The sequence below is a fragment of the Globicephala melas genome, chromosome 4, assembly GCF_963455315.2.
Source record: "Globicephala melas chromosome 4, mGloMel1.2, whole genome shotgun sequence".
Classification (NCBI taxonomy): domain Eukaryota; kingdom Metazoa; phylum Chordata; class Mammalia; order Artiodactyla; family Delphinidae; genus Globicephala; species Globicephala melas.
The window spans coordinates 12,588,571-12,604,556 of NC_083317.1; the positions used below are offsets into that span (position 1 = coordinate 12,588,571).

At 41.5% G+C, this 15,986-nt stretch overlaps 1 protein-coding gene across 1 annotated transcript; it reads left to right on the forward strand.

Annotated features, from left to right (window-relative positions):
• The first annotated feature begins 2,467 nt into the window (after window positions 1–2,467).
• Window positions 2,468–15,288, forward strand: MIS18A (MIS18 kinetochore protein A). The gene is made up of 5 exons (XM_030880755.2): window positions 2,468–2,823; window positions 6,593–6,659; window positions 8,884–9,006; window positions 11,570–11,666; window positions 12,254–15,288. Exons 1-5 carry the CDS (start codon window positions 2,481–2,483, stop codon window positions 12,332–12,334), a joined length of 711 nt encoding a protein of 236 aa, XP_030736615.1. The 5' UTR covers window positions 2,468–2,480; the 3' UTR covers window positions 12,335–15,288.
• Window positions 15,289–15,986: the final 698 nt, after the last annotated feature.

The following is a 15,986-nucleotide window of genomic DNA, read 5'->3' on the forward strand; positions in this document are numbered from 1 at the left end:
AAGTCAGCAGGAAACAAATGAACTTTTAGGTCAAAGAAAATATTTTAAAGTATAATATTTGCATATGTATCTTTATAGCAATACTGTTGTAAACTATTATTATGATGATGATTTATTTTAAAACAATGTTTTTAAAATTTAAATGGAGGAATGGGCCCAGCAAGGCACGAGTTCCTAGGACCGCTGAAAGTCGTCAGGCAGCCCTGCTCTGCATTCCTTCCTTACTGGGATATCCCACAGTATTTAATGTTGCCAGTAGGAACCCAAAGTCTGAGGCAAAGAGATTATCCCTTGAATTCCAAGGTTATTACCCATTTACTTGTACCAGAGATATTGTGCTTGAAAACAGCAGTCCTGCGAGGTCAGGCTTGCCTCCACAAAAGAAGCAGAGGAGGGAAGGCAATTCCACGGGTGAAATAAAAGCCTAAAATATCTGAAGAATTTTCTCCCACTTGGAGACTAATGAACATGGGCACAGTTTGCTAGAGATAAAGTATTTTCATGCATATTATATCATGATCCCCATAAAAACCCCACTGCAGTACTGACCCACGTAAACCATGAAAAATTAGACTCAGGGAAGGCAAGTAGCCTTTCCGGTTTCCTACACGGTGGTTATACCTCCTGAAGGGTTAGGTCAACCCAAGGCTTTTGACTCCAAAGTTTTTGCTTGTTGCTGGTGGCCAGAGGCACTAAAGTTGGAAGCAAATTTTTTGGTAGATAGTTTACCAGACCAAGCAAAGTGGGCAGTGACTTAGGACACACCCAAAGGATTCTAAGAACAGACGTAGGACCTTGGGGGTTCCTTTCTTCCCAGATATGCCGCCAGGTTGTCCATGATGCAGCCGGTCCATTTCCCACCATCCTTTCCTGTCCTAACCTGTGGTGCTTTAAAGTCAGAGGCCGGCTTTCTGGGGCAGCTGAGGAAGGCTGTCCTTACCAGACAGAAGGAATGCTCACTTGGTGCAAGGGGCGAGGGGCTCGCAGATCCAGACAGCAGAGGCACTTCCATGCTTTCCAGTGACACCACTGCTGCCCACACCCACCTTTCCAGCTTGTCCTTGCAGTGCTAGCCTGAGTGATCTGGGGCCCTTTCCGGGGTCTCGTTAGAGCAATAACAATGCATAAAAGGAACATGTGACAGGGTGGCTCCCCAACAACACTTGCTTTCTCCACCTCAAGGAAGTTAGGCAGACAAACTAAAGCAGTGGCAACCAAACGTGGAGGTGCCCCGACTGACAGCATCTGCATCACCCAGGAGCCTGTTAAGCAAATTCTCGGGCCCATCCTGACCTATTGATGGAGAATCTGTGAAGGGGGTGTGGACGAAGAATGGTGCCTGCCATATGAGTAAACAAAGGATGTTTTGGCTATCGAGCCATCAGCCACTGTGGCAGCCCTGATTTCAATGAGCCCAGATTCTTGCATCTTCCCATATACAAAAAAGCGCTAAATGCATTAACTTCAGATGTCTGGTTTTCTTTAATTAACAGTGATCATTTGGGACTTCCCTCGTGGTCCAGTGTGTAAGACTCCACGCTCCCAGTGCAGGGGGCCCGGGTTTGATCCCTGGTCAGGGAACCAGATCCCACATGCATGCCGCAACTAAGTGTTCGCATGCTGCAACTTAAGTGTCCGTATGCCACAACTAAAGCCACAACCATGAAGGTCAGTCTCAGGCCACAACTAAAGATCCCATGTGCCGCGTGCCGCAACTAAGACCCGGCAGAGCCAAAATAAATAATAAATAAATAAATAAATTTAAAAAGACAACATCATCTGATGTTCCAACTACCTGTTTTTGTTGTTGTTGATTTGTTTGTTTTTCCAAAATCTCCTGTGTATCCTGGCTCCTTCCTTACCTCTTTGGAGCAGTCCCTCCCAACTATCTGACAGGCTGCCTCCTGGGCTGAAGTCCTCAGCGAGTCCACCACATAAAACATAATTCTCAACTTTTAAGTCGTGCATTGTTTTTTCAGTCCACAGTGGGGCTCAGAAATCTGTGTCCCATCCAGCTCCCAGGTGACTCTCAGGCACGCTAAATTTGAGGGGCTGTAGCCACAGAAACATAGAGGGAGGAGGCCGGAGAAAGCAGGACTGCGCCCCAACTCCTCTATCTCTGAGTGGTGTATAGGCGGCATATTCTCTTTCGTAACCATTGCCAAGGTCTCCGTGAGGGGCTGGTAATGTAGTTCGGTGGGACTAACTTTTTCAAAGACGCTTCCCCTCCTATGTAAGAGGCAGCACTCTCTCCCCAGGCAGCCTAGCGAGCGGATCTCGGGCAGCCTCAATTTCCTAAGGCTGGAAAGCGCGACGCAGGCGCAGTGACTCCCCCGCCAGGCCCCGCTCCACCGCGAGCAAGCGCGCTCCCAGGCTGCCTGCCGCCCCTCCCCCCTCCCCCTGCGCCGCCTCGCCCCGCCTCGCGCACGCGCAACGGCGTTTTTCCCGTGACCCTCCGCGGCGCAGGCAATTTGTAGCTAATGGCGGGTCCTTGGTCTCAGGCTTGTTGCAAAACATGCTCCTCTACTAGCTGTGCGTGTGGCGACAAGGGCAAGTGGAGCAACTCCTCGCTCTTAGGCAAGCGGCTCTCAGAAGACTCGAGCCGCCACCAGCTGCTGCAGAAGTGGGCGAGCATGTGGAGCTGCGTGAGCGGGGACGCGTCGGTGGCCAGCACGGAAAGGACGCGGCGCGAGGAGACTGCGGAGCCGGCGGAGGAGGAGGACAGGCCGCTGGTGTTTCTGTGCTCTGGTTGCCGGCGGCCACTGGGCGACTCGCTGAGCTGGGTGACGAGCCAGGAAGACACCAACTGCATCCTGCTGCGCTGTCAGTTCGGGCGGGGGGCTTAGGACTTAGGACCGCCTTCTTCCCGGGTGTGCCGCACCTGGGCGGCCCCGGAGGAGGCGGAGGTGTTTCGGGGCCTCCCAGGGTCTTTATTTATATTTATTTATTTTTAATAAATTTATTTATTTTTGGCCGCGTTGGGTTTTTCGTTGCTGCACGTGGGCTTTCTCTAGTTGGGGCGAGCGGGGGCTACTCTTTGTTGTGGTGCGCGGGCTTCTCATTGCAGGGGCTTCTCGTTGCGGAGCACGGGCTCTAGGCGCGCGGTCTTCAGTAGTTGTGGCATATGGGTTCAGTAGTTGTGGCTCGCGGGCTCCAGAGCGCAGGCTCAGTAGTTGTGGCACACAGGCTTAGTTGCTCCGCGGCATGTGGGATCTTCCCGGACAAGGACTCGAACCCGAGTCCCCTGCATTGGCAGGCAGATTCTTAACCGCTGCGCCACCACGGAAGACCCTCCCAGGGTCTTTAAAAGCAGAAAAATCTGAGATGGTGAGCTGTCCCAGAAAAAGGGGAGGAGGAGAGTCATCCCTGCACCTTGGACTCACGAGTGACAGGTTCTTTTCTGAGGTTCTCCCGTCCCAGAAGAGCAGTGGATGAATCAGTGTCGTCGTGAGCATTACTTAGAAAAAAATGACCAACTAGGTTGTAAGCATTTAGGGTGTAGATATTCTGTGTTACTCCTCATAGAAATTAGCGGGCTGTTAATCGGTAAATAGTATTGTTAATGGTTTAGGACATTAAGCTTTAAAGCTGCGTGCTTCCTTCGGGGGATGTCAGGGTTGATTTCTCAAGTCTTCATAGTTGTATCAGCGGACACATTTACCGTCTGAAGTGTTAACAACCGTAGAGTTGACAGAACATAATGGTATCAAAAAAATTAAAGGAGACTTGCAATAAAAGCACCAACAGTCCTATCAAAATTGGAGAGGAAGGAGGATGTAGTAAACATACAGGTAACTGGTAGAGCCAGTATCTTTTGAAACCTTTATGTTTCCCCAACGTTTCCTGGTTTTGTTGTTTTCATAGTATTTGTATAGGGGAGTGGTTCACATATTTTTTCTGAGTTGGTGTAAAAATGTATGTTCTTTTTGGACTTGTGGTTTTCAAGATGAAATTTATGCTCTGTTTGAATTCTGTAAATATTTTATGGCAGAAATTCACCACCGATTCGTTGACATTTGTGGAATGTTTTCCTTCCTGGGATATATTGGGAAGAAAGGAGGACAGCAGTGTCCACCTGTTAACCTGAAACTTTTTGGAACCTCTTTTCCTTAAGGATGCAATTAACGATAGTCCCTTTCAGTTGTTAAACAAAAGCCTAAGAACATACATTTCCCATACAATTCATTGACATTAACCCTTTGCAGCTATTAAAATCAATGCAAAAGGATTTATCCCCCAATGCTGACACTCTCATGTCCCCAGAGTTCAACATGCTTTATTCTCATTTATACTTCCAGATACTCTCCGTGCATGTATGAGCATGTTTAAATATGTAAATTTTTTGGAATTCCCTAAAGATGTAAATTTTTCAAAACATACTTGAGATTATATTATTTATACTGTTAAGCATCCTTACTTTTTTATTCTGCACATATATTCTGAGTATTTTTCCATATTAGTGCATATAGATATACTTCACGTTTTTAATAGCTTCTTGTTGTACCCCTGCTGAGAGGCAGTATAGATCATGGCCCTCAACTGCATGGGTTTGAATCCTGGCCTGCCACTTACTAGCTGTGTCTTTTTGGGCAAGCTACTTAGTCTCTCTGTGCCTCAGTTTTCTCCTCTGTAAAAATGGGGATAATACTTAATGGGGTGATTCGGAGGATTAAGTGAGTTGATGTGTGTCATGTGCTCAGAAGACATAGGAAGCACCATGTAAGTGATATCTTTAATGGAGATGCCATTCATCCTCCCAGTCTGCCCCTGTTGACAGAGATCTGGGTTTTTTCCCAGTGTTGCCACCATTAGAGCAACGTGTATGTATTTGGGTTGATTCTGATACAGTAGGAGAAGCTCTTCCTTTTAGTAGGTGAGTTTATGTCATTGACATAAATGTCATTGACATTTATGTTATTTTTAAGAAATAATATTGATATGTTTGGTTCTAAATCTTTACCATCCTTTCTGTTTTTACGTCTTTTCTCTCCTTTATCACGTGGGCGCTTTTGTTTTATCTATGAAAACACTATTCTGTTATTTAGTTTGTCTATACCAGTAGTTTTTAAAATTTAAAAAGTATATATAAATATCCTTTTTTATCAGCTTTAGACAAATTGATTTAACACCCCCCCCTTCCTCCCAGTGAAAGATTAGAAAATGAATGTTGGATTAATTTCCATTCCCCTCCCCGCTCCAATTGGAGTTAGTTTAATTGTTTTTACTTTGTCAAGGTTTATAACATTTACATACTGTTCCGTAGCCATAGCATCGTCCTTTAGCTTTAATACAATGTTTCTATGAACTTATTTCTCAAGTCCAGGACTCTTATTAATAATGAGAAGGCTTATTAATAGCTTTCTCATTCCTGTGTGGTTTATTTGATTAATCTTCACCAGTGGTTTTCCCATCCCCAAGAAAGCTTCAAGTTTGAGCGCTTGAAAATGTCTTTCTGTTGTCTTTATACAGGAATGTCAACTTGGCTGCATGTTCAGTTCTGGTGTCATGCTCTTTGCTTTTTCCAGGCACAGGGAGCAGCTAGTGCAAGGGCCTTGAGGCTAGCGAGACCGAATGGTAGATTAAAGATAATATTTAGGGAGGAAGGAAGGGGCCAGAAAATTTAGGGCCTTGTAGGCTGTTCTATGGAATGAGAATCTATTCTAGTGCATGAGTTGTTGTTTAAGCAGGAGAGTGATATGACCCAGTCTTTTCTTTGGAGGATGCACTGAAGAGAAGAAGCAGCATGGAAGTGGGCAGGTCAGTGAGGAGCTAGTGCAGCCGTCCAGCCAGAGGAGGTGGAGGTGGTTTGGGGGCTGGAGTGAGGGTTGTGAGGTAGAATTGACAGGTTTATCTGTGGAGTGTCTCTGCAGGGAGAAGTATAAGGAGACAGTGAATCGGGTGATACCGGTTTCTGATTTGAGCGATGGGTAGATGGAAGTGGAATTTACTGAGTTAAGGTAGACTGTAGAGGAGGTGAAATCGAGAGTCTGTTCTGGCCATTGTAGGTCTGATGTCCTTTCTTCATGTCCCTCTGCTCCCGATTCCCCCGCCTTTAGTGTGTTCTGAACTTGGGAAACGGGAATGTTTCCTGCTGCTTCTAGGGTTCAGCTGTGACCCCTGTCCAGGTTGTGGTCTAAAAGGTTTTGGGCTGAGCTCCTGAGGACCCTCTCAGTTACTTCTAGAGAAACGAGCTCTGCGTGTGAGATCTGGAGATGTACGCACAGGCTTTTAGCCTCTTCCTTGGGTTGATCCCAGTTTTACTGTGTCTGGCGGATATTCTTGATAGTCCGTGATTTGAGGTTCTAATTGTCCCAAAGTTTACCGTCAGTTGAATTTTTTTCTTCCTACTTTTATTCACTTTGTTAATTTCAGAGTTTTCTGGGAACGGAAGGAAATAACTCTTATTCTGCTCTTTTTCCAGAAGACCCTGTACATTTAGTCTTAAACTACCCCGTGTGTGGGACTTTTGAGCCTTTTTTTTTTCTGGCCTTCTGGGTTCTAAAATAAAAGTTGAATTAGAAGTTCTCTCAATGTCTGCGTGTGTATTGTAACAAACGGCATTAAGAAATTATTGTTACTTTCTTCTTTCTAGGTGTTTCCTGTAATGTTTCTGTGGATAAGGAACAGATACTATCCAAACGTAAAAATGAAAATGGTTGGTGAGTAAGGCTATATCTATGTGAATATGTACATTAGCGAAAATGTTTATTTTTCAAATAAAAGTCTTTAAGGAGACCATCAGCAGTAAGATTTGGGATAAAACTTTTTTCATGGTAATCAGTATAAAATCAGTCATTCTAATATACCACTTCTTGAGTGCTGGTGGTCTCCTTTAGACATGAGATGGAAGCGTTTCTAAACCTCTCAGGGCACATTCTGACACTCCCTTTTTGGGTGTTTGCGCTTGTCGTGAAGAAAATCGAAAATAAAAATAGAAAAGGAAAATATCTGTATCATGGACTCTCCAAGCCAAAGGATGCTTTAGGTGAACGCTCCCTACCTTTTTCATGCCATGGCGCCCAGAGAAAATGCTAAGGTCATGCATACACACGTATACGGCCTATTGAGGTAAACAGACAGGGCTGCAGAAACAGCAGCATGGGGCCTCCAGCACTCGCAGGCCCTGTGCTGCCACTCCAGTGGTTGAAGTGGTCAGAATCTTGCTATACCTGCCACGCATCTGCTGCAAGTGGCGTCCTCAGCAAACTGAATGGGAAGCTCTGCCTTCCAGTACTGTTGCCCGAAACGTGTCATACTGATGTATATGAATACGTGGGACACAGGCAGTTGAACAGAAATTAATGATCATGTATATTTTTTATTTTAAATGTTGGCTTTTAATTTTAGTAACGTTAGAGTGTCCCATTCAAATGAAGTGTATTTTAATTTAAAAAATGACTATTTAAGGAGAATTAAATTCATAATGGGACAGGTAGTATGTGGATATAACAAAAATTGTACTGTTGGCATGCTGGTGGTTAAAATTTGGAGAACCCAGCCTTAGATCACTTCTCATTTTGTAGATGAAGAAAGCAAGGCCTGAGGAGGTTCCAGCTTCACTCAGGATGCAGGACTGATTAGTAAGGGCGAGGATGATGCTTTGTTATTTGTCTTTGTTTCCTGCAGAGTGTACTCTACTTCCCAGCTCTGGTCATTTTGACGTCAGCTTTACCATTTTTGCCATATCCGTGTAACAGCTGTGCTATCATGTACTTAATGTTTTTCATTAAACTGACTCCTAATTTTTATTTAAATTTATTTAAAAAGGAATCTTTATATTACTGCCATAAATGTGTCATTTGCTGTAACTGGAAAGTAACTGTGAAGGTAATTACACTGAAAACACATGTTATTAAATTCTAGCTGAGATAGTATTGCCTGGCTGGTTCTGAGCCTGAGGTCTGTTCTCCTACTGTTAAAAGATTTGCAACTGTGAGATGCAGGTTAAAGACATTCTAGCAGCAGACTGAGACTTTCTTCTCTTTATATATAATCAGGATTGTTAGAGAATTGACTCTTGCTCTGAACCAGTGTTTCTAAGTCCTATTTACTTGTATCACCTGAACCCATCCTTTATGCCAAACTATGGCCCATGGGCCAAGCACCAGTTTGTTTGTTTTTATTTTTAAGATTTTTTTTTTTTGACGTGGACCATTTTTAAAGTCTTTATTGAATTTGTTACAATATTGCTTGTGTTTTATGTTTTGGTTTTCTGGCCCTGAGGCATGTGGGATCTTAGTTCCCCCACCAGGGATCAAACCCGCACCCCCTGCACTGGAAGGCGAAGTCTCAACCACTGGACTGCCAGGGAAGTCCCAAGCGCCTGTTTTTGTAAATACATTGTTATTGGGACACAGATCAGTTATGTGTTATCTGTGGCGGCTTCTGTGCTAACAGTGGTAGAGGCAGGTAGTTGCAGCAGACACCATCTGGCCTGAGAGCCTAAAATATTTGTTCTCTGGATCATTACAGAAAAAAATTTGCCTATCCCTTCCCCAGAATGCTAATGATCCTTGGTGGACAATATAACATTACAAGGACATGTAGAATCTTTTTGTCTTACTTCAAAATTTTAGTTAATTTTTCTTAATACTGAATTGAGGCATTTGCATTCTAGGAAAACACTACGTTAGTACACCCTGTTCTCGTCACTTTTGTACATTCCCTTTGTCACTGGATACCTAAGGCAGTGCCGCCTGGAGGCGACTGTCTACATTTCTGATGTAAGCATCTTACTATCATTTTTTTCCTTCTTCTGTACATATGACTTAGTAGGGTCAGAGTAACATACTTTAGCAACTTAAATGTTTAGGTGTTTATGGATCTCAACAGTGGGATTTTTGTTATAACCAGTTGCTAAAGCAGTGGCATTTCTTGTTGCAGCATCCTGGAGACTTTGTACTGCGCAGGATGTTCACTCAACCTCGGCTACGTATACAGGTGCACACCCAAGAATCTAGACTACAAGAGGGACTTGTTCTGTCTCAGTGTCGAAGCCATTGAAAGGTAAGTTTGATGTATAAATGAATAGCTCATAAATGAACTCTCAGAAACTTGCTTCCAGAGAAATTGGTATGAAAACATCAAAACTAAATCAACACTGGTTAAAATATATTTTTAAGTAACTTCTGACAATAAAGCTAGTGATTTTTTTTTTTTTTTTTTTTTTTTTTGCGGTACGCGGACCTCTCACTGTCGTGGCCTCTCCCATTGCGGAGCACAGGCTCCGGACGCGCAGGCTCAGCGGCCATGGCTCACGGGCCCAGCTGCTCCGCGGCATGTGGGATCTTCCCGGACCGGGGCACGAACCCGTGTCCCCTGCATCGGCAGGCGGACTCTCAACCACTGCACCACCAGGGAAGCCCTGCTAGTGATTTTTTTGTTTGGACCCGATTTATTTGCTATTGGAAAAATCTGTCATTCTAAATTGTAGGAGAAAACACTGAGAACATTTTTCAGAGTAAAAATACGTTGTTTTTCTTAACAATCGAATTTAGTTTAATAGGATTTTTTTTAAAAGCCATTGTGTGGATCAATATATTTTGTCCATTTTATTTTTCCCTCTAGTTTTTAGTCTCCTAGAATATCATAAAGAAATAGGACAGAAATGGTCAGGAAAGAAGTCCCTTTGGTGTTCTGGAAAAGTAGAAATACAAAGTCCAACTATTTCCTTGAGGGTGGTAGATAATTGTCTGCTTGTTTTGAGAGATGCAAGGAAGTACCTTCATTTTTCAAGACTTCTAAAAAGCGTGAGGAGACCAGGTGAATTAGGGTCTGATGACAGATATCTTAATGGCCCTCTAATTCACTAGCCTTTTTAAAACAGGAAACAATCAGTTGACCCCAGTGTATTTTCACTTATCCTGGAAAAGATGTAACCCTTAAGATTTTAAAGATGCCTAGGAAACCTTAAGTATCAGGAAAGAAGAACAATTTAAGAAGAAAAAAAAAAAATGCCTACACTTTCATTACTCGAGGTATTTCGTTTCTCTTTAAAGAATTTAAAGAATTTAAAACAGTATTTTTCTTCTTATAATTTTTCATTTAATTATTCTTTGATGACTGCAGTTTTGCCACCTTCTTTGAAACTAGACAGGTTTAGGTCAAAATGATAAAATCTGCAAACTTTTTATATTCCTTACACAAGAGAATAGTATAGCAAGCACTGCTCATTGACGTAAAGCAGGCAGGCCTGCCTAGAGAGGGATCCGATCTGTTTTGGTTTTAAATAGAAGACCCAGGCCCAAACAACTGCTCCCTTAATCTCCATGAGAACTCTACTAAGATTTGTGAGAATTATGTGGGGGAGAGTACAGGTATAAACAACGTGAACTCTTCAGTACGGTTGGTACAAAACTTTAAAAGTGATGCATATCTGTATAAAAGAAAATGTGTGGAAGATTTCTCCATAGAGGGGCATAGTATTGAAGCTGTTTTTTCCCGAGCAATTGAATACCTCTTGGGGCAGAATTTTAATGACGAGGAACCTGGTTTGTTTTAGAAGTGGATGCCCTCTGTAATGTTTATTTACAGTGTTATAAATTACTCAATACCGTTTAATTTTTTCCCCCATCTCATTTTTCTTTTCTAAACAGGATGTTAATTGCCTTCTGCAATTTTACCTCCCGTGTCATTTTTCAGAAATTTAATCAATTTAATCTTGGGTTTCCAAGAGAAGACTGTTCTTATTTGACAAAAGAAGGGACATATTGAAGTCGTTAACATGTAAGGAAAGACTTCTACTAAAGAAACGCAAAAGAGTCAAGTTTCTTTCTTTGAGAAATACCAGCACCTCCTTCCCTACTGTTTAGATTTATTTGTTACCAAAGCTGGGCCTCTTTTCCTTCCATTACCAGGCCAATTTTTCTGTTCTTTGTATTTTCTAAACCACAGCATCTCATCACCCCAGAGAGTGGAGCAAAACATAAGTTACAGGATAACTGTTGATGTTGCCCAAATCTAGGTAATCAAGAGTTGACTACACAAATTATATACTAAAAGTCAAACTTGAAAATGCACATGTTCCTGAGAAGTTACATTAAAAAAAAAAAAAAAAGTGATATAAAGCAGTGGCTTCTTCAGGATCTTTTAAAACTTTAAAATAGAATTTTGAACCATGAGTGGTAATGTTTTGCCACCCAACTTACTACAGAGCAAGTTGATTTCCAATAACAAAATACTTATAATATTGGGAAATATGTAGGGCTCTCGGACAAAGCTGTTATGGAGAAAAACATGATTTCATGTAGTTCAGCTTCCTATGTAGGTTGCTATTAACAAAAGTAGTTGTTTTATGTGTTTACTTGGTACTAATATATAGTTTGATATACATATTCAGGTTTTAATATCATTATTTTTTGTATTTATTTATTTACTTACTTACTTATGGCTGCGCTGCACTGCATGTGGGATCATAGTTCCCCGACCAGGGATCGAACCTGTGTCCCCTACAGTGGAAGCGCAGAGCCCTAACCATTGGACCACCAGGGAATTCCCTTAATATTATTCATGTAAATTTTATATTTACTCCCTTTTCATGTTTTAACTCTGTACTGTTATTATACTTCAGTTATGTTTTAGGGTCCTCTGAAAAGCAAATTGTGTCAGAAGATAAAGAGCTTTTTAATCTTGAAAGCCGAGTTGAAATAGAAAAATCTCTGAAGCAGGTAATCTTGTTCTGCACTTTTTGTATCTTTGTATGAACAACTTCCAGTCAGTGATCAAGTGCTCCTCCGCGAATAATCCTTAATGTGTTTTCTGTTTTGACCTCAGCACTTTCATGGGAAGAGAGTGCTTATTTTATTTTATTCTTACTTACTTATTTCAGTTGTTAGTAAAGTTGATTTTGGGGGGAGCCAAACTACAAATTAAGCTAAAGCTATATCAAAAAAATAATAAAGAAGACATTTCATACTAAAATCAATGTAGTATATATTCTAAAACTATTAAAATAGAAATATATCTTCTTAAATCATTATTTCATGGTAAAAATAGCCTTGTTTTTGAATGTTAACATCCTCTCACAGATAGGCAAGATAGTGATGAATGTATAAAAAAGCTACAGATTGGAGGTTGAGAACTACTGTTAATAAACTTATGTCTTATTTAAATGGAATTCTGTTAAATACTTACTATCTGTGTGTAATGCATAACATATTCAGAAATTGTATTAATGATGAATATTTTAATCGTATTTAACCATGTATGATTTTAATCATGTATTTTTTTTTATATTCTTATTTCAATTCAATAGATGGAAGATGTTTTGACAGCATTGCAAACAAAGCTTTGGGAGGTTGAATCAAAGTTGCCCTTTACCAGCTGCAAAAGCTGAAATCTGTTCCAAGTCTCCCGTTCTGGAGTCCTTCGCTGATGGACAGTTGTTTCATATGTAGCAATTCTTGTTATAACTTACTTCACTTAGAACTGAAAGAATTCAAAATGGTCATGTACTTTACATTCTCTTGAACTGATCAACTGATCAAATGAGAAGAATTGTAGAATTACTTTTCCAGCTGTATTTGATGGTAAAAAGATGATTGTTTCCTAAATTCCAATTTTAAAGTCGTGATACTTCCTGGAAGTGAAATTTAGTAGTTTTTATTTTGATAAACCGCCATAATTTTCTGAACGGTTTTCTCCTCAGTACCAAATTTGTTATTCTTTATTTCTTATTTTTTTAAAACTTTATTTCACCTTTAATACTTCGAACAATATTTAATATTGAGTGGTAAGAAAATCTTAGAAGTTTTCCCACCCACTGTGTGGTTGAATCTCCTCTGAAAACTAATGCGTACAGCTCTGTGGAGAAACTGGTCAGTTGAGTTATTTGTCAGAACTATTCAAAACCTTACACGAGAGCAGAATAGCACGTATTCTAGTGGCGGTAGAATTCCACTTGACCCTGTTTATTTACTACTATATGCCAAAAAAACCTGGCAGAATATTTACCAAAACGAGTAGTAATCATTTCTGAGGGTGGGGTTCTGGGGAAGTTTTCAGTTTTCCAGTTTTCTATAATGTAAGGCGTAGAGTAAGCACATGTTGTTTTTATAATGAGGGAGAAAATAAAGATTAAAACAAAGTGCTTTACAGTTGATTTTTCCAAAACAGTTATTTACCTGAGCTCAGAAATCCTGGTGTCATGAACTCTACACATATACTGGGCATGGCAGCGTGAGGGTCCAGCTTAGGACCGTCAAGGTAACCCCACGTTTCCCCAGGCCATCTCTGCTTTCGAGTGGACATGAGGCCACATAATGTTAGTACTCAGCATGTTTGAGAACTGCCCTGATTATGTCTGAGGAGACTTAAAGTTGTCATATAAAAGTTCCCAAGTCAAATTGACTCGATCATTGATCATTCACAATTATTGAGTTCTTTTTTGATGTATCTGTCAGCAGCCTCTAATAATTTGAAATTAGGGAGCCGTCCAGGTCTCTTCTCAACACCTGCTGGCAACAAAACAGTCATCCTGCCTCAGTGAGCTTGAGGAAGTCCCAGGGGCCTGTCCTTTTAGGTGCTTCGGTGGCACTTGCGTGGATGTTCATTTAGAACAGGTGGGAGAGTATTTTAACAGCGAGATTCAGCTAACTTTCTGCTTGCACGGGTAACAGAATTCTCCAACAGTCACTTTCAGGGCCATTCCAAAGAGGTAGGCAGTTTGGCTCCCTAATTCCTTTTACCCTGTTCATTCTGGGGCAGAATTTCTAGCTAATCCATACATCTTGAAAACTACTCATTTCACCAATGAAGAGTAATTTCTAATATCCACAGTGCTAAGCAAGCCTCTGTGGTGGTTTGGGAAATAAACAGCCCAAGTGCCTTTGTGGCTTCTCCAAGTGTGGGCCTTTCATTAGTGTTTCCCTGCAAATTCGCCACCCCTGGAATTTTATCTCCAGTTGGGGTCCTTCAGATGAAGTTAACTACCCGTCCCTGGGGTGCAGGTGGAGAGCTCGCACACATTCGTATCACAGGGTCTTTGCTGAAGCATCTAAAAGCAAATCCCAGGAAATATATATATTTATATATATAATATATATTTATAAAATATATATCTCCTTGTAAGGCACAGTCCGTATCTGGCTTCTGCCGTGATGTCACTGAAGGGATGGCCTTGCTATCACCATGGGAGAGAGAGCTCTGAGGCTCCCACACTGCTTACTCGAGGGGTCCACGTGAGACTGCTTCATCCTCCCTGTGTGCTGCTCTGTGGCACTTAGGAGGAGACGGGCCTTTCCCACACTCCGGGCCAGCCTCTCCTGAGGCCACCTGTTCCCTGAAGGCTGGTGGCTTGGCTTTTCTGGCTTTGCATGATGTCTCATCAGAATGCTACTTTTTTTTTTTAAACTTGCCTTATATAGCCACATACTAAAACCTACGACCTGAGGAATGAGTTGTTTCTATTCCTTATCACTGAATAATGCTGTGCGCTGTTGTTTCTGGTTACTAAGCCCTGGCAAAGCACTGCCCATGAGCAGGAGTAAGCGTCCTGAAGCTAGACATGGACATTCCAGTGCAAATTGCGCAGGACTCACCAAAGAGGCTTCAGATAGGATCTACCCAGAATTTGTTTCTTCAGCCATCTCTGTGAAAGGGTACCACCCAGTCCTTTAGGGAGAAGCTATGGAGGCTAGTATCAGGATCTGTTACATGACATTTACAGATCATTGTAAATGCATGTGTGTCGAACATTGTACATGGTTTTCATCCCAGAGTGTGGGTTCTGCTGTTCTCAGCAAGCTATCCTGTTATGTTCATAAACTTCCAAGCTGAAGCGCTTGCTCTGGGGGTTGCTTGTGTAGGATTGATACCTGAATGGAGTGCGCCCTCCCTGGTGATTCTAGTCAGGCTTCCGGAATTTAAAATGGGCAAAACCAGGAGAGTGCCTCCTTGCAGAGATGGGTCTGGGTGTTCAGTAGGAACTTCCTGAGAGAAGGGCCCCTGATGAGCAACGTGATGAGATTTTGAGGGAAATCTCAGGGGTAGCAGAAATCCTGGGCTAGAGTCCCCCCTTTGATTGCTTTATTAGCCATGTGACCTTGGGCAAATCATTTAGTCATTTTGAGCCTCTTTCCTCTTCTGTAAAATGAAGTATAATAACCTGCTTCCCTTGCATCAGATAAATTAGACAATGCTTATGATGGTACTTTGAAAGCTGTAAAGCATCCAAAAACAAGTGACAAAGATTTAGCCTTGTTTAAATAGGGTGGATCTGGTTTAGTCTTCTAGCCAGTCTACCCATAAGATTGTATGGATGTAAAAGAAAAAAATCTGAAACACCATATTAAAAAATATATATATATATATATACACACACACACTGGATTTAGTTCTTTCTCTAATTACAAATACATGAACATTGCAGAAAATTTGAAAAGTAGAGCAATAGTACAAAGAACAAAATAAAACCCACACACAATCTCACAACTAGAATAATTATTCACTTTTTGGAGTATATCCTTGTTTTATATGCAAATTTGGAATTGTTCTTGTCATATTGTTTTTAATAAAAATATTTTAAACATTTCTGCATCATTAAACATTCCTTTATAACCTGATTTTTAATGACTACCTAGGATGAAATATCTACTTTAAAACCTGTTTAAAAGTGATCCTATGGTATGAAATTCACACTGTTTAGTGGCTTAACAATTGAGTTTACTTGTCAAATAAGAGAGGAGACATGAAAGAAATCTTCAACCAGTCGCCTCTTTGTCTAACGCCAGGGTGTGCAGGAGCTGAGAGCCCATGGTTAAAATTTCAGGAATTTGTGAGCCAGTTGTTCAATCCTTGTTAGCTTCAAATTGGCCACGATTAGGAATATTTTCACCAGAGAACTTTGCACGTGCTAAAAAAATCAGGATTTCTTCCCCCCCCAAAGAGCTGGTTTCCCAGCACATTACCGTATATTTTGAACCTCCCTCGATACTGTTTGACTTGAAGTTTGAGAAGAGGAAATGACTTCTCTATTCAACACCCAGAAG